The sequence below is a fragment of the Rhinatrema bivittatum genome, chromosome 14 (assembly GCF_901001135.1).
Source record: "Rhinatrema bivittatum chromosome 14, aRhiBiv1.1, whole genome shotgun sequence".
Lineage (NCBI taxonomy): Eukaryota > Metazoa > Chordata > Amphibia > Gymnophiona > Rhinatrematidae > Rhinatrema > Rhinatrema bivittatum.
Window position 1 is genome coordinate 21757892 of NC_042628.1, and position 27048 is coordinate 21784939.

Below are 27048 nucleotides of genomic sequence, written 5' to 3' on the forward strand. Positions count from 1 at the left end.
GAGTCTCAGGGTGACCACAGGGTGACATCCTTGCTTCAGGAGCTTGGTTAGGTCATAAACCTGAACAAAAGCAGTCCTTGGAATATCTGGGAGTCCAGTTCGACACCAAGCAGTGCAAGGTCTTCCTTCTGACCACACGGATAAGGAAGTTGATGTCCCAAGTGTGTCAGATGATGAGCATGATATGCCTACGGTGTGGAACTATCTCCAAGTTCTTGATTTGATGGTGGCAACCCTGGAAGTAGTGCTGTGGGCGAGGGCACACATGCGACCACTTCAATGCTCACTACTGTCACTTTGGAACATGCAGTTTCAAGACTATTTGATTCACCTCCACTTACCGATGGGAGTATGCTCTCTGCTCCAGTGGTGACTGCAGGAAGCTCATCTGAGCAAGGGTGTAACCCTATCCTCTCCAAACTGGCTAGTCCTCACAACAGACGTGAGCCTCCGGGGCTGGGGAGCTCACTGTCAGGAACTAACAGTCCAGGGACGTTGGACCGAGGAAGAGGCCCTCTGGAACATCAACCGTCTGGAAGCCCAGACAGTCAGAATGGCTGTCTACAATTCAATCACAGACTCCAGGGTCAAGCAGGTCATGTAATGTCAGACAACGGACCGATAGCCTACATCAACCACCAGGGTGGAACAAAGAGTCAGCAAGTGTCAGAGGAGATAGATCTCCTTATGGAATGGGCAGAAGTACATCTACAGATCTCAGCCTTCCATATCTCAGGAAAAAACGTCAGAGCAGACTTTCTAAGCAGGGAGAGTCTGGATCCAGGAGAGTGGGCGTTGTCGGCCAAAGCCTTTCAGCTGATAGTAGATTGCTGGGATCTCCCGTCCATCAATCTGCTGGGCGCACCTCACAATGCGAAGGTTCCCCGATTCTTCAGTCGCAGAAGAAATTAGTCATCCCTGGGGATCGATGCTCTCGTTCAGACCTGGCCAGAAGAAGAGTTGCTATACGCCTTCCCTCCGTGGCCCCTGCTGGGCAGGGTCATTCGCAGAATCGAGCACCACAGGGGATTAGTCCTTCTAGTAGCTACAGATTGGCCCAGGCATCCGTGGTATGCGGACATGTGGAGAATCCTGGTGGAGATCCCCCTGTGCCTCCCACCACACAGCGACATGCTACAGCAGGGACCGGTCCTTCACAATGATCCAACTCTGTTCTGTCTTTTGGTCTGGCCCTTGAGAGGGCCCCTTACGAGGGGACTCGCCTGATGAAGCGAGGATATTCTGCGCAGTAATTGCCACCTTACTCCGCGCTCGGAAGTTCTCTACATCCCTAGCATATGTGCGGATCTGGAGCGTATTTGAGACCTGGTGCGAGGAATGCAGTGACCCCCCCTCAGGCGGTCAAAATCCCACTAATTCTGGAATTTTTGCAGGACAGTTTGAATACTCCTTGAAGGTCCAGGTAGCAGCTGTCTCCTATTTCAGCGGGGAGGTGAACGGAACCTGCCTGTCGGCTCATCCGGACGTAGACTGTTTTCTGAAAGGGATGAAGCACCTCTGGCCAACCCTACAGTGGCTGGTTCCCTTGTGGAATCTTAATCTAGTATCGGAATTTTTGGCAGGGCCCTCTTTTCGGCCACTGTGAAATCTTTCCTTGCATTTATTAACCTTGAAAATGGTGTTCCTGGTGGCTATATGCTCGGCACATCGCATCTCTGAACTGCAGGCATTGTCGTGTCAGGAACCGTTCCTCCGGATGACTCCAGGAGCTTTACAACTTCGTACCATTCCATCCTTCTTGCCCAAGGTAGTCGCAGAATTTCATTTGAATCAGTCCATTTTGATGCCATCCCTCAATAAGCATAAGGAAGAATACCACCTCCTCAGTCATTTGAATGTCAGTAGATTTTTGGTGCAGTATCTGGAAGTTTCAGAACCAGTCCGAAAGTTGGACCACCTGTTTGTCCTTCACAATGGAAGGACAAACAGGGCTACCATAGCTCGCTGGATTAAGGAGGTGGTCGCGGGAGCCTAGGTGGAGGAAGGAAAGCCATTACCTTTTCAGGTTAAAGCTCATTCCACTAGGGCTCAGGCGGTCTCATGGGCGGATGCTAGACTGCTGTCTCCCATCGATATCTGCCGAGTGGCGACATGGTCCTCCTTGCACACTTTATCCAGGTTTTATCACCTGGACATACAGGCCCAAGAGGATGCAGCTTTTGCAAGGGCGATGTTAACCGGACCGCAGGCAGCCTCCCACCCTGATCGGGAATAAATAGCTTTTGTACATCCCATTGGTCCTGAGTTCATCTGGCTACATGCTAGGAAATAGAGAAATTACTTACCTGATAATTTCTTTTTTCCTTAGTGTAGACAGATGGACTCAGCATCCCGCCCATGGCTTCCCAAGGATGGTGCCAAGGATTCTCCCTTAGAGTGAATATAGATTCCAAGAGATTACAAGTAAGCCGTCATCCAGTCCCTAGATCAGGGCATCTATATTCTTACTGGGATTCAGTGTATATGATTGGTTGAGTACAGTTATGGTTATCTGTTTTTAATCATATTTGTAATCAAGTTTTTTCAATAATATGTCCACAGTGGCTTTTGAAGAGAATACTGAAGGGCTGAGGTCACTGAAGGGTATATGTAGAGTGACGTCAGCTTTGAAACCTGACTCAGTCTCCATCTGCTGGCAGGGGAGCATAACCCATTGGTCCTGAGTCCATCTGTCTACACTAAGGAAATTAAATTATCAGGTAAGTAATTTCTCTATTTGAATTGGGGAGGAGGAGGCCGCGATTAGAAGATAAGGTGGATTTTGGATATGCAATGTGTCCAAAAAAACCCTCTTATCTTTAATTAGGCCAGTAAGTTAACTGGGGGCAGATATAGCTTTACTCCTGTTTTCTTTAGTTATCATCTCTCTTGCCATTTGAGCTTGGTCATGGCTTCCCTTCCTTTGGCCACTGGCTCTACTTATCTAGTGACCAGAACGGTCTCCTCGTTCTTTCCTTTCCCCAAGAACGGAACATGTCCGTATTAGGCGCTGTCCACACCAGGCTGAACTTGAATTATGGTGGCATGCGACAACGTAGATCTTACGTCAGCCCTCCCTGCGGCTTCTGAAAGACAGTAACCATGCATTCTGTGGACACCACCCCCCTGTTCCTCATGTCTGTTCTGTACGCTGTATTCATTCTTTGTCATCCTGCTGGCAGGATGTTGCTTTGCTGGACAGATTGATTAAAGACGATACAGAAGCTGGAAAACTACCTTTGCTGCTTGTAGCAAATGCTGGTAAGTTACTTCTGTTAAAGTAGCAAAATGTTAACTTGGGGGAAAAAAAAAAGATATTTTGCTGTTTTTTTTTTTCTTTTAGCATTGGATCATTTTGGGTAGTCTGTTTGAGACTCTTGAATAGTTAACTTTTTTGCCAGTGAGAGGCAGCCAGTCATCCAAAGTATGTTGACCTCCTCCTCTCCTCCTCATCTTTTATTTATATCACATCTTTCCAGCAGGCAAGCTCAAAGCATGTTAGGTTCACAGTGATTACAGCAGATCAGTTTAGAGTGTTGTAGCTAGTTAGATTTAACTAGGTGAGCATCATGGGACGGTTTTAGGGGGCGTAGCTTAGTGTAGATAGTACTCAAGCATAGCATGTCTAATTGGAGGAGAGTGAGAGGCAGTTTGATTAGTGTGAGAAAAAGGTAAATCTAAATAGTCAGACAGAGGCCTTTTATATGGATATTATTAAATGCTTTCTGTATGACTAAATATTTTAAGTGTATAAGATATGAACTATATTAATGTATTCGAGGGAGAACATATGTGAGAATAAACACGCTTGGCCTAGAAAGGCATGGAGTTTCACGAGTTCCATGAGGAGTAATATTAAAATGTACACATTGCCTTTTCTCCAGCTAGGATCCAAACAGTATCCCTTCTGTAGCACTTCAGAAATGCTTCTGTCCCCCTCTGGGGTGAAACGTTTGGACAGTGTGTGTCTGCTTCCAAAGCAACTTGAAGCTACATTACTGGAATTGTTATCTCCCACTCACTCTCACAGCCACTTCAAAGCGCTAGCTTTACCCCTTATTCAGTAAGGGGTAATAACGCGTCGAAAACGTGCGTCCAACCCCCCCCCCCCCCCCCCCCGAGACTAATAGCGCCCGCAACATGCGCATGCATGTTGATGGCCCTATTAGTCATTCCCGCACGATTCAGTAAGTAAAATGTGCAGCCAAGCCGCACATTTTACTTTCAGAAATTAGCGCCTACCCAAAGTTAGGCGTTAATTTCTGTCGGCGCCGGGGAAGTGCACAGAAAAGCAGTAAAAACTGCTTTTCTGTGCACCCTCCGACTTAATATCATGGCGATATTAAAAGTTTAAAAAAAAAGTTTAAAAAAATAAAAAATAAAAATTTAAAATGGGCCCGCGGGTTGCAAACCGGATGCTCAATTTTGCCGGCGTGTGGTTTCCGAACCCGTGGCTGTCAGCTGGTTTGAGAACCGACGCCGGCAAAATTGAGCGTCGGCTGTCAAACTCGCTGACAGCCACCGCGTCCGTCAAAAAAGAGGCGCTAGGGACGCGCTAGTGTCCCTAGCGCCTCTTTTTACCGCAGGCCCTAATTTAAATAAATTAACTTACTGAATCGCACGCACAGGAGTGGCTCCCGCGTGGTTTACTGTATCGGCCCGAAAGTAGGAATGTGCTCAGATCTGAGGACAAACCCTAGCCACATGGCTTCTTTCAAGAGGTGGGAGGGGCAATTGTCCTCTGTACTTCCCTGAATCCCTTTTTCCCTTCTGTTCAGGTACACCAGGAGCAGGACACACAGACAAACTAGGGCGCTTGAAAGAGCTGTGTGAGCAGTACAACACATGGCTGCACGTGGAAGGGTAAGACACTGTCCTGGATTTTCTCATGCCGCACTGCAGCAATTCGCAACACATCATTGTTCGTCTACTTGTAAGGAAGCTTACACTGTAGATGTGTTTCTTCTTTAATGGAGAAAGAAAGTTGATTTGTTGCAGAGAAGAAATATTCTCTCTCTCTTGACCCATCTGCATGAAATATTTAATGGAAAGAATAGAATGAAAACTGTAAATATTTAATTCACCTTTAACATCATTTTTTTTTTTATTTTTCAGAGTAAATTTGGCAACCTTGACTTTAGGTTATGTCTCCTCTTCAGTACTGGTATGGTGGTAATTTTTAAATCTGAAATGTATATGTAAAATTGCATGGTTATTGTTGAAAATTCTCTGTGGGACGAGATTCTTTCCAGTTAGGAACGATTGATTTATTTAAAAAATAATAATGCCGCTGTTTTTAATCCCCCGTGTCCATGTTCTGTAGAGATGTAACTTCTACGCGTTACTGATGCACTATTCATGCTTTGCACGTGCTATATCCATTTTATTTTGTGCAGTCACTGGAATCCAGAATGGGATTTTTGTGGTCTCTCCTTTGGGAGTTAGGGAAAGCTTTCTGCTTTTTTTATTTTGTTTCTTTTTGTGGTTCTAGGCTGCGACAAAATGTGATAGCATGACTCTTACTCTGGGACCCTGGCTGGGTCTGCCAGCTGTGCCTGCAGTTACCCTCTACAGACATGAGGATCCCTCTTTGGTAAGGTTTGTGGGTATTCCCATGTTTAACGCCCGTTATTTTCACTCATGTTGTTCTTGCCCTGCTTTTGATGATCAGGTTAGAGGATCCGTAGTGCCATTTAGAATTTTCTAGCAAAGGTTCGAGGGGCTGGGGGGAGGAGTGATGGGATCACTATCACTTCTGGACTTGAGTTTCATGGTTTGCAGGGGGGACGGACACAGAGGTGATGATAGAGGAGGAAAAGCTTTCACTTTGGGTCATTTAGCATAGGGAAGCTGATTGTGCAGATCATGGCCTGCATTATCATGGTCACACTATCTTTAATACAACTATGGTAATGGTACCACATTCTGCAGACGATTGGTTTGTAGATCAGGTTACTCAGTTTTAATGTCTATTAATTCTTGGATCTCCTCCTTTAAAGTGCACACTTCAGGCTCAGTTTTCTTTTAGGAAGGAGCAGCAGTGACATTATACTACTGTTTCTATAGTGCTGCTCGATGTATGCAGCGCTATACAAAAACATACAAGATTCAGTCCCTGCTCAGTGGCACTTACAAGGTAATCAAGACAAATGTACAGGACAAATAAAACAGTTGGAATTTAATTTATTAAGAAAATAGTTAAAATCAGTAAGGCTGTGAGTGAGATAATCGGATTTAAAAGCAGCCTCAAAAAGATGGGTTTTTACGCTGGCTTTGAATAAGGCAAGAGAAGGGAGCATGACGCACCAGCTCAGGTTTATTCCATGTATACAGTGCAGCAAGACTGAAAGCATAGAGTTGGGAGCTGGCTGTGGAGGAGAAGGGCCTAGAAAACATTGACTTGTAGGGAGACCTAAGAGAGGAGAGTTAATAAGGAGCTGGTGAGTAAGAGGAACTTGAAATGTATGCAGAAACACAGGGAAGAGGGGGTTATATTTTTATAGCAACATTGGCAAAAGATAAGTCACGTAGTTGGATTTTGGATAGATTGTAATGGAGAGAAATAGTTCCCCGGGAGACCTGTGAGAAGCAGGTTGCAGTAACCTAAGTGGGAGGTGGTGAGATTTTGGTAGTGGTGGTATAGAAAGAGAATCAACACATTTTAGCTTTGTTTTGGATGTGTGTAGAGAAGGAAAGAGAGAGGAGTTGAAGATAACCTCAAGGTTACAGGCTGAGGGGACTGGGAGGATGACAGAAGAGGGGAAAGAAGTTCTGTCTTGGCCATGTTGAGTTGAAGGTGGCAATGGGACATCCAGGCAACAATGTCAGAGAGACTGGCTAAAATTTGGGATTGGATTTCTGATGAAATTTCTGGTGTAGAGGGGTACATCTGGGAGTCATCAGCATGAAGAAGGTAATGAAAGCCATGGGAGTAGATCAGAGCATCAAGGGAATTAATATAGAAAGTGAAGAGAAGAGGGCCCAGGACAGAGCCCAGAGGCACATCAGTTGATAGTGAGATGACGATAGAAGAGGATCCAGCAGAGGGCACACTAAAAGTGTGATGGAAGAGGTAAGAAGAACATCAGGACACATTGGAGTCCCAAAATCCAAGTGAGGCGTAGGTAGTGATCAACAGTGTCAAAAGCAGCAGATAGATCAAGGAGGATATGGCTTGAGTAAATACCTTTTGGTTTTAGTCATAAACAGGTCATTGGCCATGGCTGTTTCTGTGGAATGTAGAGGATGAAAACCAGACTGCAGCGGATCAAGAATGGCTTGACATGAGTCAACACGTGAACAACACGTTTGAGTAGTTTGGATGTAAAAAGGAGGCGGGAGATGGGTCGTTAGCAGGGCAGTGGGTTTTTTCGAGGCATGGTATAATCCCAGCATGCTTGAAGGTAGTGGGAACAGTTGCAGTGGGAAGTGATAGGTCGAGGATGTGATGGAAGGAATGACTGCAGGGAAACAGAGCTGACAAGCTGAGTGGGAGTGGGGTTAGAGGAACAAGTAACACATTTGGAGGAGGAGAGAAGATGGGCAATTCCCTCCACTGTGTTTTCAGAAAAGGAGGAGAGTGTGGCAGAGGCCAGAGGAAGAAGAGAAGGCTGAAGGTGGGGGAGAAAGAGGCAGAGGTGACCTGGTTGAGAACTCAAGGCTACTTTTGCGAATCTTGTCATGGAAGTAGTCTAGGCAGAGGCGAAGGCAGTTTAAGAAGGATATTGAGTATGGCAAAGAGACGGTTGGAGGCTAAAGAGTTTGTCAGATGGACATAGTAGTCTTGCTTGTCAAGTGCAGCAGACTGGAAGGAGGTCCACATGAATTTTAAATGTGTGAAGTCTGCATGGGCACGGGCTGTTAGCCAGACATGCTCAGCAGAGTGAGCGCAGGAAATCAGAAAGCAAGTTCTGAGGGTGAGCCGAGGCTGGGATTTGGTGTGCTTTACAGGACTGGTAAAGGAAGGGACAAGAATGTCTAAAGCAGAGGAAAATGTAGTGTTGTAAGAAGAAACTGCATCAGACTATTTATTTATTTATGAATATTTATAATCTCTCCAGACTGAAGAACCTGCTCCTGGCATGTTACAAAAAACACAAAAACTATAAAATAAATACATAAATAAATAAAAATAAATAAATCAAAGAACCAAATATATACAGAAATAAAATATAATACATACTAAGAAAACAATGTAGTGAGAGGGAGGAAAGATTAGTGGAAAGGATACAGAGGTTGATAGCCTGCAGATTCCTGGTGAGTGGATGAGGCTGTGGAGGAAGATGATTTAGTGTGAAAGCATTCGGATGATGCTCTGCGAGGAGAAGACTGAGAGACAGCAGTTGGAAGAAACGACTATGTCCAGGCAATGGCCATGCTGGCAAGTTGGGGTGGAAGAGCAGAGTTGGAGGAGAAATGAGCTTAAGGCAAGAGGTTTTGAGGCTTAAAGAGTCGGAGGGATCATCGGCATGGAGATTTAAAGTCCCCCAGGAATAAGGGAGGGGGGAAGATGTTCAAAGAAAGCATAAAGCCAGGAATCGTTGGTGAGAGTGAATTTATCAGGAGGTCGATAAACGACAGTTACCCGGAGAAGCACTGGGGTGAATAGGCAGAGAGAGGGCCTCAAAGGAGGCAAAAGGAGTAGGATTGAGGAGGAAGGAGGAGGAAGGAGGAGTTGAAACTTACAGGAGGGGGAGAGCAGCACCACTGTGTGAGGTGGATGGGAGAAAAGATAACCTCCATGACAGAGAGCAGCAACTGAAACAGAGTCCTCCGGGGGGGGGAAGTCAAGTATTGGTCAGGGTGAGATGACGAGTATGAGAGATGATAGGGTAGGAGTTCCACAGGGTACACAAAGGGAGAGAAGAGGGGAGGGAGGAGGAGAGAAGATTGGAGGGGTAACTGTTTGATGTGCACAAAGTGATAGTTGCCTTGGAGGGCCAGGATTGGGATTGTTATCCCCAGATGAGAAGAGGGAGAGCAGCAGGAGAATATGGAGAGAAAGGTGGTGTGAAGACCGAGATGAGGAAAAGATGCTGTCGGGGAGCGTGGAGATCACTGGATGAGAGGGAAAATAAACTCTGAAGCTCAAGAGCAGTAGGCAGGGCAGAAGACAACTATCTGGTGAGGTGAAGAATGTGGAGAAAGGAGACGATAGACTTGATGTTAGTAGTGATTTGCAGCAAGGGATGAGACTGGGATTCATTTCCATCAGAAAAAGCAGATGTAGTGGTGCCATAGGCAACGAGAGGGGAAAATCGACCGCCCTGGGGTAATGCTATGGTGCATACTTCCTGGTCGGTTGCTTGGGTGTTCTCTGGACTCGGTTGAAGCAGGTGGGAGAACTCTGCAGATGTACTGAAGCCTTCCCAGTATCTAGCTGGTGGTTTGAGGAGCACAGGGTGGGAGAGGTCCAGGTCTCAGGTAGCTTGTGGTGTCTTCTGAAGTCAACCACTGAAGTAGCTGGGAGAAGTATGCAGATGTACCGCGATCTCTGTAGTACTCATAAATTCAACTTCATTGCCTTATTTGTCATAAAGATGCTTCTTAGTGTGGGTTCTCATCCTAAAATCAAATGGCTTGCAGCTGAGATGTAATCACTTGGAAGCACTTCAGAGAAGAGCACTTAATTGCAAATATTTGTGCACTGTTGATACAAGGTCTAAACATAATGTTTTTGCTTTGCTAGAATAAGGTGGTTTTTGAATTGTAAGTAAAAGACGCGCATGAAGAAAAATTTTCAAAGCTGGTTGCACGGGTAAAAGGCGTTTTACCTGCTGTCTGAAAATGGGTCTTCCTCGGTGCAACTCGCAGGCTTTTAGGTGCATTAAGAGGAGGTCTTAACAGGGAAGGGGGAGGAAAAGAGCATTCAGGCTGTCCATGAAAAAGGTGAGGGTCCCTGCGGCAAATTTCAAAGCAAATGTACGTGCGACCTTTTGCTTTAAAAATGAATGCAGAGTCCTCGGGTTAAAAGTAGCTGCGGACCTTTGTCCCGGTGCGTGCAGTCTGAAACCCCCTCCATGTGTTGTCTTTTTTTTTTTTCTCTTTCCAGTCGCTAGCCGCAGGTCTTACATCCAGCCAAGCAGCAGAGAAGCTTCGAGCCCTACCGCTCTGGCTGTCCTTGCAGTACCTGGGGCACGATGGCATTGTGGAAAGAATCAAGCACGCGTCCCAGCTGGTGAGCAGGAGCCGGGGTTGAAAAACCACTTCATGTAGTCTGACGTTCAGCACGCCTTTCCAAAAATGCAAAGTTCAGAAAATAAACACATGCCGCAGTTTTAACCCATGAGATCAGATCCTCATGGCACCAAAAAAAACCTACCCTAGGGTAAAACCGCACATCTCAAAATCCCAGGCATAACAGTAAGCCATACAATGGAGAGACCTGATGCCGTTGCACTCTGATGTTTTAAACGTCTCCCCAGTTGCATCTCCCCACATCGCTTCCTGATAAAATAAATCCATATAAAAGGGAAGGCTAATGCCTGGGATGAGACCCAGTTTAAGGCTGCAGATTTTAGGGCTTTTCTGCCTTCTTGACGTTCCCTCCCGGTGTGTTTGTGGGCCCCCGTAAGCAGGGCAGAAGACCAGACTAGCTGGTGACTTTGGGTCTGGCCGCAAAGGAACTGCAACTCCCACACAGGGAGCCGATCCTTAGGGGGGGGAGAGCCGAAGGAGCAGCCACGGTGGCGCTGAGAGCGGAGTCGCTTGTGGCAAAGAGGAGTTAGACATTTGTCAGGCCGCGAGCAGCGCGTGCTGCTCGTGGTCCCGAGAAGCATACAGTGGGCGGCGCGAACAAGGTAGGAGGAGTCGGGCCAGAGACCTGGGGGAGGGGGGGGGGGGGGGCGAAAGGCAGATGTCACCTAGGGCACCTACTACCCTTGCACCGGCCCTGCTCCCATGATGCACTGGGATGGAAGAGCAAGACACTGGAACCGGGTCACATCACAGCCTGGATGTGAACTCCTCTCACCTGTGGATCCACCCTAACCCCAGTTTTGTATCCTTCGCTATTTATGCTGCCGGTAATCTAGATTGAATCAGTTTTCTTCAGACGGCTTTTTCTAAAGGTCTCTGTGCAAACCTTTAGCCCTACTCTATAAGAATTTGTTTTGGGTATTTTTTGGTTTTTTTCCCCCAGAATTAAAGTAAGAGGAAGTTGACTGAAGTAACTGTAAGATAATTTCTCTGGCATTGTTGTCACGTGCCTTTCGTATAAAGGTGATACTTTTAATTATTGGTTGCTATTTTGGAGAAGATTTATAAAGGTGCTAGATTAGCGAGAGATACTCCTGGTGGTGCACTAATCTGTTGTAATATCTTCCTTGTTCCATCCTGGAAGTGGCTGCACAGTTAGTGCCTCTGTTTGGGAATGAAATGAACCGGTGAAAATTCTGGCCAAAAACTGAGAGAGAGCTTCATTTTCTTTCTGCTTTTTTTTTTTATCACTGATCTCATTTTTATTACAGAGTCAAAGGCTGCTGGAAAACTTGAAGAAACTGAACTTCATAAAAACTTCGGTATGGAATTACTTTAGCTAACATCTGTGCACTGCCAGTCTTCCCATTGCATTTTAAGCAAAATGTACACGTTCTGTTTTCTAAAGCTGCTGCACGGTTTTGCAGTGGTGCAGCAGCACAAAGCAAGCTGTGAAATGGCCCTGGAGGGAGATGGGGATGCTCTCCCCTCCGTGCTAAATTTTAAGAGTAGGGTAAAAGTCCTGCGATGCCTTCTGCGGAAATGTTTGCGCTCTGCCCATTCGGTGCAAACCCCCTAGACAGAAGCAGATTGCTACAGACAGACCTGTCTTACCTGCAGAGGAAATAGAAGTCAAGGTGTAGGGGAAAGTGAATCTTTCTATACAATAAAAAGCTAAATTCTCTTCTTAACTTCAGTTCAGTGGCATCTTATTTTTGTAAAGCGGAATGCTGGCTTAAAGACATTTAACCTGCCTCTTTATCCTACAAGAATTACTGCACGAGTTTTATAAGGACTGTGTAGCAACGTTTTATAGTTTTTGCTTTCAAAGACTTCCCCACAGGTGAAATATTTGTGGCAGGAAGAATCTGGTGATAGCTGGGGCCTTTGACAATTGAGGAAACATGCCTGAATGCTTACACTGCTTGGCGTGCTGATCGAGTCTTGTGCTTTTGTTTCCCTGTGCGTACCTGGATCAGTCCAGACTGCTGGGTTTTCACCGCTTGGTGTGCTGATCAAGTCTTGTGCTTTTGTTCTGTTTCAAAGGTTGAAGATGAACTTAGCTCCCCAGTCGTGGTGTTTAAATTTTCCCAGGAATTTCCGAAAACAGGTGTGTAATTTTCGAAAAGAAAAATGGTTGTTCAAGGTGCTTTTCATTTTCAACACAGCATGAGCTACATCTTGGAAAATAAGTGCAGAATAAAAAAAATATCATATGTACTTACCTTATACTATCTGCTGCTAATTTATCTTCTGGCTTTTCCTGTTAGTTACTGTTAGAGTGAAAATAAGTATAAAATGCATTGTCTTTCATTCTTGGAGACTAATAATGATTAGGAAAGATTATTAGAATCAGCAGAACTCATAAGACATATAGAAATGTAACTTGGACAGTGTCATGTGCTGCCCTGGGAGATGATCTTAATGAAATGGTTCCATGGGCATGGATGCTGAGAGTTGCTGGAGTTTGTTTTTCTGTCTGCTCTTACTGAACTTTTGCTTTAAGCTTGAATGACATATTTTCAGAAGTTGCTCATTAGTTTTCGCAGATGGAAGGAACTTGTCATGGCTCCTGTTTGTTTCTACAGATCAAACGCAGTATTCTGCGCAGGCAGCTGCCCTCCAGGACACAGCCAGCAGCACAGAGAGAGAGATTTGTGATGCCTTTAATCAATGGGTAACATTTACTGATTGCTGTCTTTTTTTTTTTTTTTCCCCCTAACACACAACTGACTTTTTAAAACATTTATTAAAAACCAGAATAAATATGTGGAGCAGTATTGTCAGTCTGAATTCTCAATTTATATAACTATGGACAGTAATGCTGCATTATAACAGATTGCAAATGCAGCAGGACTTGTGTGCCTTGCCTTGTATAGCTTCTAATTTGTTTTGTAGCAAAGAGGAGTAATTCATAGTTTGGTTTTTAAATTTTAACTTTTGTCGGCATTGTAGCAGGAAATGAAGTGGAGGAGTAGCCTAGTGGTTAGAGCAGCGGGCTATGGCCCAGGGAAAACCAAGGTTCAAATCCCCCCTCTCGCTCCTTGGGCAAGTCACTTTACCCTCTGTTGCCTCAGGTACAAAATTAGATTGTAAGCCCTGTGGGGAGAAGGAAATATTTATATTTCCTAGTGTGTAAGACACATGGGCTCGGGACCAATGGAGCAGATGGAGACAGAGTGAGATTTCAAAGCAGCCCTTCAGTATTTCTCCGTGTAGGGTGACATCAGCTTTGAAACATGACTCTGTCTCCACCTGCTGGCAGGAGAGCATAACCCATTGGTCCTGAGTCTATCTGTGTACACTAAGGAAAATTTAAATTATCAGGGAAGTAATGTAATCCGCTTTGATGTACACTCTGAAGTGCCAAAAAGTGGAATATAAAAATCTAAATAAATAAAATAAACCAAGAGGTTTGCTTTTGTCCCAGCATGGAGGCACGTTTGCAGGAAAATATTAAAGCCCGGGACTCCATTTCCGATGGAAACGTTCTCGGCTTTTCGGCGATGACATGATCCGTGCTGATCGCAGATAACCAGTGTCTCTGAAATGCACGCTTTCTTGTGTTTTTCTAGTTGGGGGAACAGCTGGCGCTACTGGTTCCAGCCAGCGGGGTGGATATAGTAGAGCTTGAAGATGAAGGCACGTGCGTGCGTTTTAGCCCGCTGATGGTGTCTGCAGGTAAGCTGGTAAATACCGCTCTTACACGGAAAACAAACATTTTCCCAAGTCTTTTTTTTTTTATTTTTGGTTGATCCAGCGGCTTTCCATCTCAATCCGAACCTGCTTCTCTTGGGCTACAGTGCCAGAAGTCTTTTTGTAACCCTGACCTAGCCATTGTAGCCGCAGTCCTAAGCCAGGGATACACATGCACCCCCGAGTCGGATAAGTGAGCGCTGTCATCATGCAATGGCTCCTAGGGGTGAGGTGCTATGAATGGTGCCTCTGCACCCCCAAACCGGACCTACAGACAGGGGATTGGGCACCCTAGGCAATTTCAGCCGTGCGCCGCCCCGACTCCTCCCCCACCCCCCCCAAAAGAAAACTCACCTTGTGGTCCAGTGGGGGCCCGGCAGTGATCTGACGCTCCCGGGGCCTCGGCTGCCACTAATCAAAATGGCGCCGGTGACCTTCAGCCCCTACCATGTGACAGGGGCTGCCGGTGCCATTGGTTGGCATTTTTTGCCAGTGCCATTGGTTGGCACTTTTTGCCCTTTCAAAATTCTGCTGCCTACCACGGTGCCCTCTACCACGGTGCCCTCTACCACGGCGCCCTCTACCACGGCGCCCTCTACCACGGCGCCCTCTACCACGGTGCCCTCTACCACGGCGCCCTCTACCACGGTGCCCTCTACCACGGCGCCCTCTACCACGGTGCCCTCTACCACGGCGCCCTAGGCACAGGCCTAGCTCGCCTAGTGGTTCTTCCGGCCCTGCCTACAGATCTTCACTTTTAAACGATTTAAGTCAGCAAAGTAAAGCATCTCAGCCACCCTATCTTCCCTTCTCCTCCTGTTTTCTGTTTAATAAGTGCTTTAGGTTTGTTTGGGGGTGGTCGGAGGGCCCTTCCTCTTGTTTTGTATCTTGTACCGTTGGGGATTGAAGTGGCTTAGGAAATCTGCACGCACCCTGCTGAAGAACAGGTAATGACTGCAGAGTCCCTTCAGAAGGCGAGACATTGTCTAAAGTAGACAATAAAAGATGACACATGATTAAGACATAGAAAAAAATATTGTGAAGCATAAAAGAGAGAACGGGGAGAATTAAGCGCCACGAGTACTATCTTCCTGCTCAGCCTGTGTGGCTATAAAACTGCCTTGTTAAATAGGAACTAATCGGAGGACTTTCTGGTGCATTAGAAACAATCCTCGGAGCTGCTGGGTGGCTGTGACATTTAAGAATATAATGAAATAATCAACAGGAGAAAAATCCACAATGGTTCAGAAGTTCAAAACAAATGGAAGCCTGGAACAATACTTTCACTGCGGCCGACAGAAAGCAGTTGGCAAATCAGCAGAGAAGACAGCCTTTGGGCAGGGTACTGTGCAAAAGAGCCACGCGCCGTTTCTGGGGCATCCTGTTGAATTTAAAAATATTTTTAAAAAAAGGTCATAAGGCTGTAAACACAGCTGCGAAAATAAACTGACCCTATCTGCCGCCTGTGCGAGACAGAAGCTGGCTGTAGGATAATCTCGCCCTATTCTTCCAACGACCTTTCTTCCAGAGGAAGGTGGAAAGTGATTGAACGATGAAAACATGTCATTGATCTGTAGAACTGTGGTTGACAAATGACCCGGTTCCTTCCCGCAACATAAAATCATGAAATTCCACCCGTTTACAGCCACAGCCTCCCTAAATACCAGAGTCCACGTTTTCCTAAGCTCACAGGTCAGATACCGTTTGTCACCCTTGATAGAAAGGGTCACAGGTGTGCTTTTAGATCATTGACCGCCTCGACACAAGTATCAGGATCAGGAAATAGTAGAGATGCCAGTTCGTAAGCAGCAAGCCAGGGCTTGAACGCCCAGGAATGGGAGCAGCAGTCAGGTACCAAGGAAGTTATCAGCAGCTCCTGCTACACAAGGAGCATGTGCTTGCTTCTCGTTTCCCCACAGATACCTCGTTTTTTCTTTTTAACCTCCTTATACACATATCCGGGAATGCCGCTGTCATTTGTAGATTTGATGTTAAGCTGCTGAGCTCAGGAACCAGGAAATATACCTTCATTTATGAGAGATTCTCGTCGCATGCAAGTTTCCTCAAAGCAGGTGCCTGTTTCAGAGCTATCTGATGAGTCGTCTGCAATACTCTGTGTTTTTGAAAGCTTTCTCAAAAAATGCATCCCATTTGCTAAGTATTACAGAATGACAACTTTATGCTTTTTTTTTTTTTAAACAGTTTTGGGGACCAGATCAGACGATGTGGATCAGTTGGTGGACTGCTTACAGGGAAAGATTCCAGTTCTGACCAGCACACTGCTGCTGAAAGAGGAATTCAAGCAGGAAGTGGAAAGGACAGCAGGACTGTTGTACATTGAAGACCTGAGCTGGCCTGGGTTAGGTGTTCTAAGGTTAGTGGGATGACCGTTGTATTGTAGTGTGATGTCAACACTGTGCTTTAAGTCGTGTTGTAAAAAGATCAGCAAGGTATACACCATACAGTGCACAAAATTTCCAAAGGTATTCGTTAGCCCCAGTGGCACTCGCCATGTACTCTTCTCCCGATGATTTGTTTTGAGGGTGGTGAGTGGCAGGGGAGTACTTGGTGAGGGCTTTTTGATTACCCAGGCCCCCTCACAGCTTGTGTTCTAGCCTCTTCCATGCACCATCCCAATGCAATTGTCTCCCCTCAACCCCCAACTCTCATGTCTCTTCTCTCCCCATCCACTTTCTTTCTCTCCCTCTCCCCAGCCCTCTCATTCTGCTCCTTCATCCACCCTACTTCCTGGATATTGCACTTTCTGTTGACATGACCACCTCTTCCCTGTTTTTTGTGGGTCGTTTTTTTTTTTTATTTCTATTCAGCCTTTCATGATCGGTCAGCCACTTCAAAGCAGATTGCCTTTACCGATCTCTTGGTCCTCGTAGTTCTGTTAGCAGAGACTGGGGGAACCCTGTCACTCATTGCCCCTCTTCCCACCCCCTCCAAGCACCTTCTGTCATCCATCTGCATTTTTAAAGTTACGCAGCTAACTTTTTTGTTACCCATGTAAGTGTTTTTTGTTGCCAGGAGAATTAAAAGTTCTTACATAGATGAAAAATTGGACAGACGGCTTTTCCTATAGCACTCACTGTAAAGGCAGCCTAAAACCAAGACCACCTGGTGAAGTCCTGTTTGTCTGGTTTATGCTTCCATTTTGGGGCATTGAGTAGAGTCTACGGATTGTTTCCTGAGGACCAATGTATTTAATTCAATAGCATCAAACTTTGAACAATGTCAGCATCTGCTTCACTCTTCTGAATATTTCTGAAAATCCCACTGGAATTTAACTCGATAGGTCTGAGCAGTTTCAATAACTTGGAGGTTTCAAGGAGTAGGAGAATCATCTAAGACAAAAAGAAGGTGTATTAGTCGAGATCAGGGCTCGACACCCTATGTTTAATTCGCTGATTAGAATTAGAAAACATACACACAAAATATGCATAATTTGAAGAGAGATTTTTTTTTTTTGGAAGATTTTTCTTCCCAAGTGTTCATGATCTCCAGGAAAGGGACAGAATGTGTCGTTGAACATTCATCATTCTAGAAATCTCTAGAGTGAGTTTGTGGCTAGAGATGACCAAATTGTTTGCAATGCCTTTTTCTGAATGCCTGTTTACTTTGAGACGCCTTATTAACAAGGCGCAGGGAGACTGTGCCCAGATCTAGGCTTGAGTGACTATTGCAGACCTTGGTAGGAAGGAGCAAGCCAAGCCACCTTCAACTTTTTGCCGTGGACCACTTCTGTAGCAGCACCTGATTGGGGTCCACTTGCTAGGGTTCGTCGCTGAGTTAGTTCAGTGTAAATTACCTTCCTCCCTCTGTCCCCGTGAAAAATTGGGAAAACAAACCTAGGCCTGCCAGTTTCTTTGTGGGAGAACCTAGTCTTCATCTTCTTGCTGGGAGAACATTATTTGCAGGATGTTCTTGGTTTTATAGTATTTAGAATACATCCAAATACAATGTTTAAACTGTAAGCGTAGATGCTGTCACAGATGCATATCTGTATTCTAACACACGTGTGGTGCATAGTGCTAGTAGCTGTACTGATCCTGGGGAAGGCTGAAGGCAGGACCTGTATTGTCCTTTGATTTGTCTGAAGCTGCATTAGTGTGGATAAAACACGAACTTGACTCCTGCAGTGCATTAATGAGTGCCGAGTACATGGCTGGTTTATTTTATTATGGTAACTTGTTTATTTTCTGGGGGCGGGGTCGGGTTTCCAGGTATGAGGGCAGCAGTGATGACCAGGATGCCAACAAACGAGACGTGGCGTTGGAAAAGATTAATGCAGTGCTTCTGAGAAAATTAAATGACATGGACTCAGACCTCTCCTTTTCCTCTGGTAACTGTTCTCGATTATTTATAGAACATACAGATGTGGGGGGCCTAGCCGAGGAAGGGAGTCTGTCATCGCACAACGGCAACACCTGGCAACCAGGTTTAGGGATCACAATTGCAAGGTCCAGAACGGTGCCTGGCCCAGGACTGGGCTACGTGAGTTGGGAGGGGATATAAAAACAGAAAGAAAAGCCGCGGGTAGCTGTGAAAAACAAGATGGGTGCCAGATCCAAGTCCTGGTTCTGATTGAGTAGAAGAAGACAGCTGACGGGGGGAAAAAATTGAGACAAATGTCTTTTAAAAAATAAATAAATGAAAAGATATTGTTACCTATTGATTTGCTCCAAAGTACCCAGGTTACTGTATTGCATTTTTTGTATCTCTGTAAAAAAAACCAAAAACAAACAAACCCCATTCTAATTCAAACTATAATCCCAAGATTTACAGTCTCCTTTTGCTGCAGTTGAAAAGTGGGGTACTCAATGTTTGAAGGAAAACTGAACCAGAACGGATGAGAGGGGTATTTGAAGGAAATATAATTTAATATTTTAGTAGTCATTCTGACTTCCTTGAGCTGCTTCCGCTATTAGCTGTAGATTCTGCTGTGAAAAGTGAGGATTGCAATTTTGCATCTATACCCTGTCTTTAGAAACCACAGGAGCCCACACAAACACAGCACTTTTTAAACGAAACACAATTATTGTGTTTTCCCTCTTTGTAGAAAAACAACAAAAGGCTCAAAACTCTGCAGAGTGCACTCCTAAAATGGGTGCACTGTGGGGATTCCCATAACCACTTAGCAAATTACAGGACCAGATCGGTTGGTTTATGGGTGTTGTGGCATTCCCTGACACAGATAGGGTTCTAGGTCTCGTTCTCTGCTTGGTGAGTTTTTAAACATGAAATGTTCTGTCTGCCTACAGGCCCAGAATTTGGAGCAGAGAAGAACAGCATTTACATTGGCATGGCAAACGAGGACCTTGATATCTCGGAGCTGGTAGAAACCATTGCAACGATAGGCAGAGAAATTGAAGAGAACTCCAAGGTATATCGCAATTCAGGGCTTCCCTTGTAATGGACCAACATCCCCAGCCTTACCAGCCAGATGCTTTGGCTTACCTCAGTCTCCCCTTCCTCAAGAGCCCCCGCCTGGCATAACCTAATAAATGACGGCAGATAGAGACCAACATGGTCCATCCAGTCTGCTCAGCAAGTCATTTAGGTTTGTAACTCTTTGAACCGGGTAGGCTACCCTAAGGGTAAGGAGATGATGGCCAGACCTCACCCCTCCTCATTCCTTCTCGTGATGCACAGAGGACCTGCCGTGGTCACAGAAGCACACCATGAGTGAACTGGGTCAGACTTCATTGAAGTAATGTAAATGGTTTAGCTAACTGAGATATGCCCACATGGAAAAGCAGAAAGCAGTCCAGTTCACTTGCAGAGAGATCCAGGTGGCTCCAGTTTGCTTTTTCCTGAGTGCATCACAGCTTCTATAGGACGTGAAGTCTGATTTGTGCTTAGGAGTGAATATGTCACAGCCCAGGGCTCTCTCAAGAACACTTTTCCCACAAACGTAGAATATAAGCATGCCCTCTAGGTCAGGTTGGGCTCAATGGACCACTAGTCCTTTTTTTTTTTTTTTTTCTTCCCAACCAATGTAATGTTAGCGTTCCTGCAGAGCAAAAGAAAGAGTTGAGGAGGAGGAATTTTAATTGTAGGCAGCGAGGAGTGGGATATTAACCTCTTTTAATAAGTCCTCACTGCAAGAGAAATGGAAACGCAAGCAAATAGTGCCCGTTTTTTGTTTTTCCATGGTTTTAATCAGCTGTTGGAAAACATGACAGAAGTGGTTCGGAAAGGGATTCTGGAGGCTGAGGTCCAGTTGCAGAAGGCGAATGAAGAAAGGCTTCTGGAAGAGGTGAGGCGCCAGCCGTGGCACGACTCCTCCCGCTCAGAGGGAGATTCTCTTTACGAGCGCTCTGTAAATAAATGCCGCTCTTTTTTTTCTCCAGGGGGTGCTGCGCCAGCTGCCTGTGTTTGGGTCTGTACTGAACTGGTTTTCTCCTCTTCAAACCTCGCCAAAGGGAAGAACGTTTAACCTGTCGGCAGGTAAAGGCAGGTTGTGAGTCTGTCCTTGGATACAAAGGAAGTTTTAGTTTTAAAGCAAGTTTTTTTTTTTTGTTTTTAAATCCAACAAGATGTACATAGCTGAACAGAAAATCCTGCATTTTGATGCCTTCAACTTCAGTACAATAAAAAAAAAAAAAAAAAGTTTGGTGGTTCATTTGTTAATTTTTTTTTTGCTGTATTAATCATCCAGCGGACTCTGCTGATGATTGGGGTCATTTTGAAATAGTAATGCAGATGCATTATACTGATGTGAAACCACTTAAGTTTCCAGCTGCGTGAGCCTCACTTTCTCTCTTCCACGGCCAGGGTCTCTTGAGTCCACGGAGATGACTTACGTCTCGAAAGTGCAAAGTGCTGGAACAACTCCACCTCCCACACCTGCATCTGGTCGCATTAAGCACAGACAACCAGGTAAGACATCCCTTCTGCTGCCCACTTCCTCCTGCTGTCTTCAGCATTCTGTTAAGCAAGTTTATAAAGAATTGGCGATTTCCAGTTAGAGAGCAGGACGTTTCTTTCCTAATAGAAACAAAGCAGCTTTTCATCAGAGTTAATGATGGTTGGACTGCAGAGTCATGGGTCGATGTAGAGGGTTCTCAACCCAGCCCTCAGGAGCCACCCAACCACAGTGAAATTGCAGCGAGATTTTTATGCACGGCCTCCATTGTATGCAAATCAGACTCATACATATTCATTGTAAACTGCCTGAAAACCTGCGTGGCTAGATATGTCCCGAGGACTGGGTTGAGAACCCTTGGTCCACCCTATGGAGCGTAAAAGCAAAACGAGTTGTTTTTATTCCCCTCCCTCCCTCCCCAAAGTGATTTTTCTGTTATTTATAGGTTGCGCATGCCAAGTGTTTTTCCCGTTTTCACTTGCCCTCCTCTGGCCCCATCCCATCTGTCTGTTCTATAACCTGTGTTCTGATAGTACCTGGCCCATAGCTGCAGAATGGGAAATGTACTCCTACGGTATAATTTCGATGCTCTCGGAGGACTGCCGCCGTTTGATTGACTTGTGATGTCATGCCCAGGTAGTCATGACAAAGTGAAAGCACAGACGCATGCAAATCCCAAGTGAGTTAAAACTAAAAAAAAGAAGAAGTGATCATTCCGTCACGCCCCACAGTGCATTAATTGGTAGGCGCGCACAGTTCTGAATGCGTTGCTGTATTAAGCACCGCATGTCTTCACAGGTCAGAAGGCCTTTAGGAGATCTCTGAGAAGCTCGGATGCCTTCAGCGAGACCAGCTCGGTGGACCACGGGGAAGAGGCAGAGCGGGCGGCTCCCACGCCACCACCGATGCAAGAAGGGCCTAAGCCTCAGGACCAGGCCCCAACCCCTACTGAGGAGACTCAGGACGGGGAATCCCAGCTCTTGGACAGCAGCTGCACGAAAGAGGAGGAGCAGGACAATCTAAGATAAAAAAACAAAGACTTGCAGAACTAAGACTTTATTTAAAAAAAGAAAAAGAATTCCCCGAAGTATGGGGATTATTAAAGATTAATTTAAAATGTGAACAGTGCCATGAGGTTGTACAGTACTGACTACTGTAATTTTATGATTAGCGAGGAGTTTGCACAAAGGCTGCAAGAGAGAGGTTTTCCCCACCACAAGCAGTCAGCTTGTTCTGTGTTGATTGAAGACCGTTTTGTATGTTAGCTGCTGCTGCTGCTTTCAGGTTGTTCATTTTACTCCCAGCAGTGCGTTACTAAGCTTTACTTGGTCTATGAAAATGGCTTGCAACCATTTCTCATTGGTTAAAGAGTTTTTTTTTTACCGGTGGCCTCGCCACACTGTGCCTTGAGCTGTGTCACGAGCTGCTTATGAGGGACGCCTGACACCATGCACTGCGGTGGTGCTGGTTCAGCACTCCTGACCCTGTGCCCTTTTCAGCAGCAAAGACGGCACTGCAAAACAGGAAGTGGGGGCTCTGGGGCTCCATTCCACTGTGTCCAGCAAATTCACTTTCTTTCGGCGTCTGCTAATTGAAGTTTGAATGAATGCCTTTAGGGGCAGAGACCCAGGACTCTGGTCTCATCAGTCAAACATCTTTATATGGTGGTGCTGTCTTCATCTAGCAGCTTGACCAATCATTTCTACCATTTAGATCAGCTGGCATTAAACACTACCATTTTAGCTGAAAAAAAGAAAAAAAGAAATACTATACTTTTCTGAAAGAAACAGCTGAAGCGAGGTTTTTTGGGGGTGTAATATAAACGCAATTTTTTTTGTCAACCCTTGGCCCTGGCTTTAGTTTGTGACTGCATCCACCCAACTGCCAGCTACATTTTTTGTTGAATCTTCCTAGAGTGACCTGCACTCCGTGATCAACTGTCACGATAAAAGCATTTCCTTTTGCCCAAATGGCTTTATGCATTTGCCACCTGGCTTAAGGGCTTGAGAGGCTCATCCATATTTCCTGTTTTTCTCTGCAGTCATCCCTGCCTACAGGCCCGGCCATGTGCTTTTTGTTCTGCAAATCCCTATCCATATATCCACACCGCTTGCATTATTCTTTTACATTTTTTATTCCAAATGCACCTGAGACTATGATGTAGAAACCTCCTCTTTGTCCCAGGACGAGCAGGTTAATCAATAGCATAAGCTACAATTTAAAAAAAAAAAATAAAAAAAAAATTAATTTCTCATTCAGATTTGCAAGAACTAATTACAAAACTAAAGTCCCTTGTTTGTGACCACCCCTTTCATTGTCGTGACGCTCAACAGTAGCAAAATGCATCTTGGTCGATGGACTTAAGACTGTATGGATACGGGGAGACAGAAAGAAGTCTGGAGCAAGGTGGTGGGTCAGCTGCACAGTTTAGATTAATCTTTACGCTGCGCTGGTTGACGGTGGTGCTGGGGGAACCCTCCTTACTGTACACCAGATGGTTACATCTCTAGTGATTTTATTTTTTTGTAATCGATATCTCTTACCTTTTTAAGCACTTCTGACACAGAACATAACAATTTATTTCTCTTCTTAAAGGAGAATGCCAGCGTCCTGTAGCGTTAACTGTATTAGCACTCACAAGCCTGAGGCAGCACTCTTCAGTATTTACAAGTAAATCCTTTGATTGCAGGCGGGGTTCCACTCCTAGCACTGTCCTGACACTAACCGCTTGCCCCCCCCCCCCCTCCCATGGCTGTTCCAAGGCCTGCTGCACCCAGACATTCTCTCCTGACTCCCTTTCGGCTGCAGTGGATTTATAAAATGGAACTTGGAGACCACGAGGGACAGTGGATTCCTTGTGCTTATTGGAAAAAAAAAAAAAGCTGTTCCAGGCATTTGAAGTCTTAATACCTACATTATAGGGTCCTGGTGCTCTGCTGAAAGTGCAAGAAGTCTTCCCTTGTTTCTTCTATCGTTGGTGCAATGAAGTATATTAATTTAGGTAATTGTGGGGGGAGGGTGTTAAAAATGTATCCTTATAAATAGGACATTAATAAAATTAATTTTTACTGTTTTATATCTGGAATTGTGAAATTTAGCATTTTATTTTCTGTTGGACTAGGCCTGCCTATGCTTGGATGTTTTAATAAAGTTTGTTCAAATTGTTCCATCTTTGAGAACTCCGTTCATTATAACAGCGACTATTTCAGTAAAACTGGATACTTTCATGGTTATTTATTCCCCTGTTAAAAACAATGCAAAAAACATGACTGTATAATTTTTTTTAAATGTTGCTTTATTAGTGAATGTATTGTTGTGGAGCAGCACATACGGTAGCAGCTTAGGGCAATAACAGAGTTGAAATTCAGTTTATATTTAATGCTGGTTTTGGTTGTATGTTTTGTGCCTGTGGCTGGGGCTTTGTTATTGCATCTGGCAGCAGTTTGTTTTGACGGAGGCTTTATGCATTTGCCACTTGGCTTGAGAGACTCATCCATATTTCCTGTTTTTCTCTGCAGTCATCCCTGCCTACAGGCCCGGCCATGTGCTTTTCTTCTGCAAATCCCTATCCATATATTCACACCGCTTGCATTATTCTTTTTATTCTTATTTTTTTTATTCCAAATGCACCTGAGACAAAGCTAAGTTCAGTTTTTAATGCAGAAAACTCATTTCTTGGTGAGTAGCCCCCCCATTGAATAAAATGGGCTATGTGATAATTGGATTTCCATGTTAAAAAGCAGTTGCACAGTGCCACACTTTAATGAATGGGCTTTATGTCATGATTTGTGACTTGCATTGTATTTCATGCCTGCTGTGGTGGTTTTAATGTTGCTCTACTCTACCCTGAGCAGTACTGAGGTAAGGTGTTCTATAGATTGTAAAATTTTAAGAGGCATATTTAGTAAAAGGTGCTACTATAATAAACTCACATCTATTAATAATCTCACCGAGGCCTATATACTAACACCACATGTTAAGACAACATGGGTATAATCACTAAAAGGCACTAAGTTACATTTAAGTAAGTAGACATGGCCTAGTGATTAGACCAATGGGTTGAAAACCAGGCAGACAAGCATTGAAATCTCTCACCCAAGATCACCAGAAATGTTAGTGGGAGAAGTCACTATCTCCTATTTTCTCAGTTATGCTCTTAGAGGGTAATTTTCAACCATCTCCGCATGAAGATCCATGGTAGTAATTTATAACCCAGACCTATTATAAAATGCTTACTTGTGAATACATGCAATATATTGAAATCCAGTACTTTTCCTACCAATTTTAAAGATATATGCATGGATATTTTTCCAAGTTAAAACAAAGCAGACCTTGCTTATGTAGATCAGCATATTAAACATGCATGCATGCATAACTGGAATCACCAATACTCCGCTTCCTCCACACATTCTGCCACTCCTCCTCCAGGTCACGGAGACCCTCCTAGTTCTGCAGCCTAAGCTTCTCCCCAGTTCACCCAGCACATAATAACCAAGTCCTGATATCAGTTATGCATGATAATTAGCAGATGTAAAACTTAACTCATTTAAATTGCTAAATGTGTGCATGCAAGTGTAACTTCAGGAACAATACTTACTTAACCCTTCCGGAAATCCAGTTAAGTATCCCAGAGTGGGACGTTTTACCTTTGCCTTTTTTAACTCGGGTTTTTGCTATCTGTGCAGAGATGATGAGCTGAAGTACATAATTTTGAAATGCATGACCGATGTGAGCATCAACACAATAGCTATGCAAGGCAGAAAATAAAAGGGGCTTACGTTTATGGGAAAGTCATGCCACTCAGTTATGATTTCTATGCTTGGAGTTCCACATCCTAGTCTGTAACCCAAACAGCAGCCCTCCAGCTACTGTCCTTATGGGAAGATCATCTGCTTTGCAAGTTTCAGCCTTAGTGTTTGGGATTTTTTTTTTGATGGGGAGCTGGGGAATGTTCTTGACATCTTTATCCTACTCTTCCCTGGTTGGGGCCCAAATTACAGCTTGGGTTTTATACCACTCTGACCTAGTCCATCCATTCTTGTGACAGTCCTTTTACCAGGGATTCTACCAGAACTTGTCCCCATTAGCCTTGGCAGTAGATGTCGCTCAACAGCTGGACCTCCTTTGCATCCCCAGTGCTGTGATTCTTGCTCCCTTCAGAAGTAGGAGCTGAACTTGAGCACTGGACCTGGCTCTCCCACCTGATGGGACGGTTGCTTATTCATACATCCTTTTTAAAGGCAACTTATACAACCTGGTCCAATTAGAGATAAGAATCCCCAATAGCCGGGCACCGAGTGTTTGGAGGAGGGAGAGGTCCTGGCCTGAAAGAGGTCCTACCCTGCTATCTGAACATTTACCAGCTGATTCGGAGACCCAGGTATCTGATCGGTGTATCTGTGATATCACTTCCGGCCGACTCTGGGGAGGAGCCATAAAAAGCGGCGAGCAGACGCTGGTGCGCTGCCGAAGCCGCGCATGGCTTTTCCTGAAAATTTTGCATTATATTTGATTACTTCAAGGTTCTCTCACCTCCATTAGCCTTGATCCTCCACAATGGGTAAGGAAATTTATATTGGTTATATTAACAGCAAGTCTGTTGGTCTATTCTCTGGGACTGTATTGTTTAATTTAATTGAAAATAATAATGCCTCATAAAAGGAAGGGTAGGGTGAGAGTTTTTCCTTCGGAACCCTTCCTGCCTTCAGACCAAAGAACCGTCACTGACTTTGCTGTTTCTACTCCCGATCCATTGCGGGTAAGCCTCATTGGCGATAAAAGTAAAGGAGCAGTATCTTTTTCGCCGAGGGAAATCTCCCACTGCCAGATCCTAAGACACTAATGCTTATATGACCTGGTAGAGACTCAACTGCCTTGGGGGGAGCAAACAATTCTGCTAATCCCCCAGCAGAAGGAGGTAGAGAGTCAAACCAGGAGGCTGAGCCTGATGCTGCAGAAGATATACATCCATCAGTCTCCCTTGGAGAAGAAGAAGTACATCATATGGGAAGTATGTTCCCTGAATTTACAGTTAATTTGGACTCTCCTCAGATATTGGAAAGACCAGCTATAGTGACGTTAGACTCGCTGTGGGACTTGACTGCGGCGGTAATGAAACTTTTTAAGGAACAATCTCAGCGGTTAGAGGTTGTATCAACTAAAGTAGATCTAGTTGCTAGAGATCATAAGAAAATTCTTGTTGAACATTCCACCACTATGGAAACATTAGGGTCTGATATGAAAGAATTGCAAAAAGTAAATGCCTCGATTATTTGAGAGGG

At 44.8% G+C, this 27048-nt stretch overlaps 1 protein-coding gene across 2 annotated transcripts in view; it reads left to right on the forward strand.

Moving 5' to 3' along the window:
• Window positions 1-23932, forward strand: part of PDXDC1 (pyridoxal dependent decarboxylase domain containing 1) — a 57503-nt gene extending 33571 nt beyond the window's left edge. For both annotated transcript variants that reach the window (XM_029576437.1, XM_029576436.1), the window contains exons 8-23: window positions 3183-3261; window positions 4779-4863; window positions 5116-5164; window positions 5492-5593; window positions 10052-10177; window positions 11469-11519; window positions 12244-12307; window positions 12786-12874; window positions 13773-13878; window positions 16096-16267; window positions 18123-18241; window positions 19161-19282; window positions 20066-20158; window positions 20253-20349; window positions 20677-20781; window positions 21566-23932. In XM_029576437.1, coding sequence (XP_029432297.1) covers window positions 3183-3261; window positions 4779-4863; window positions 5116-5164; window positions 5492-5593; window positions 10052-10177; window positions 11469-11519; window positions 12244-12307; window positions 12786-12874; window positions 13773-13878; window positions 16096-16267; window positions 18123-18241; window positions 19161-19282; window positions 20066-20158; window positions 20253-20349; window positions 20677-20781; window positions 21566-21795 — 1689 coding nt within the window. In that variant the 3' untranslated portion in view covers window positions 21796-23932. The remainder of the gene's footprint in view (window positions 1-3182; window positions 3262-4778; window positions 4864-5115; window positions 5165-5491; window positions 5594-10051; window positions 10178-11468; window positions 11520-12243; window positions 12308-12785; window positions 12875-13772; window positions 13879-16095; window positions 16268-18122; window positions 18242-19160; window positions 19283-20065; window positions 20159-20252; window positions 20350-20676; window positions 20782-21565) is intronic.
• The last annotated feature ends 3116 nt before the right edge of the window (window positions 23933-27048 follow it).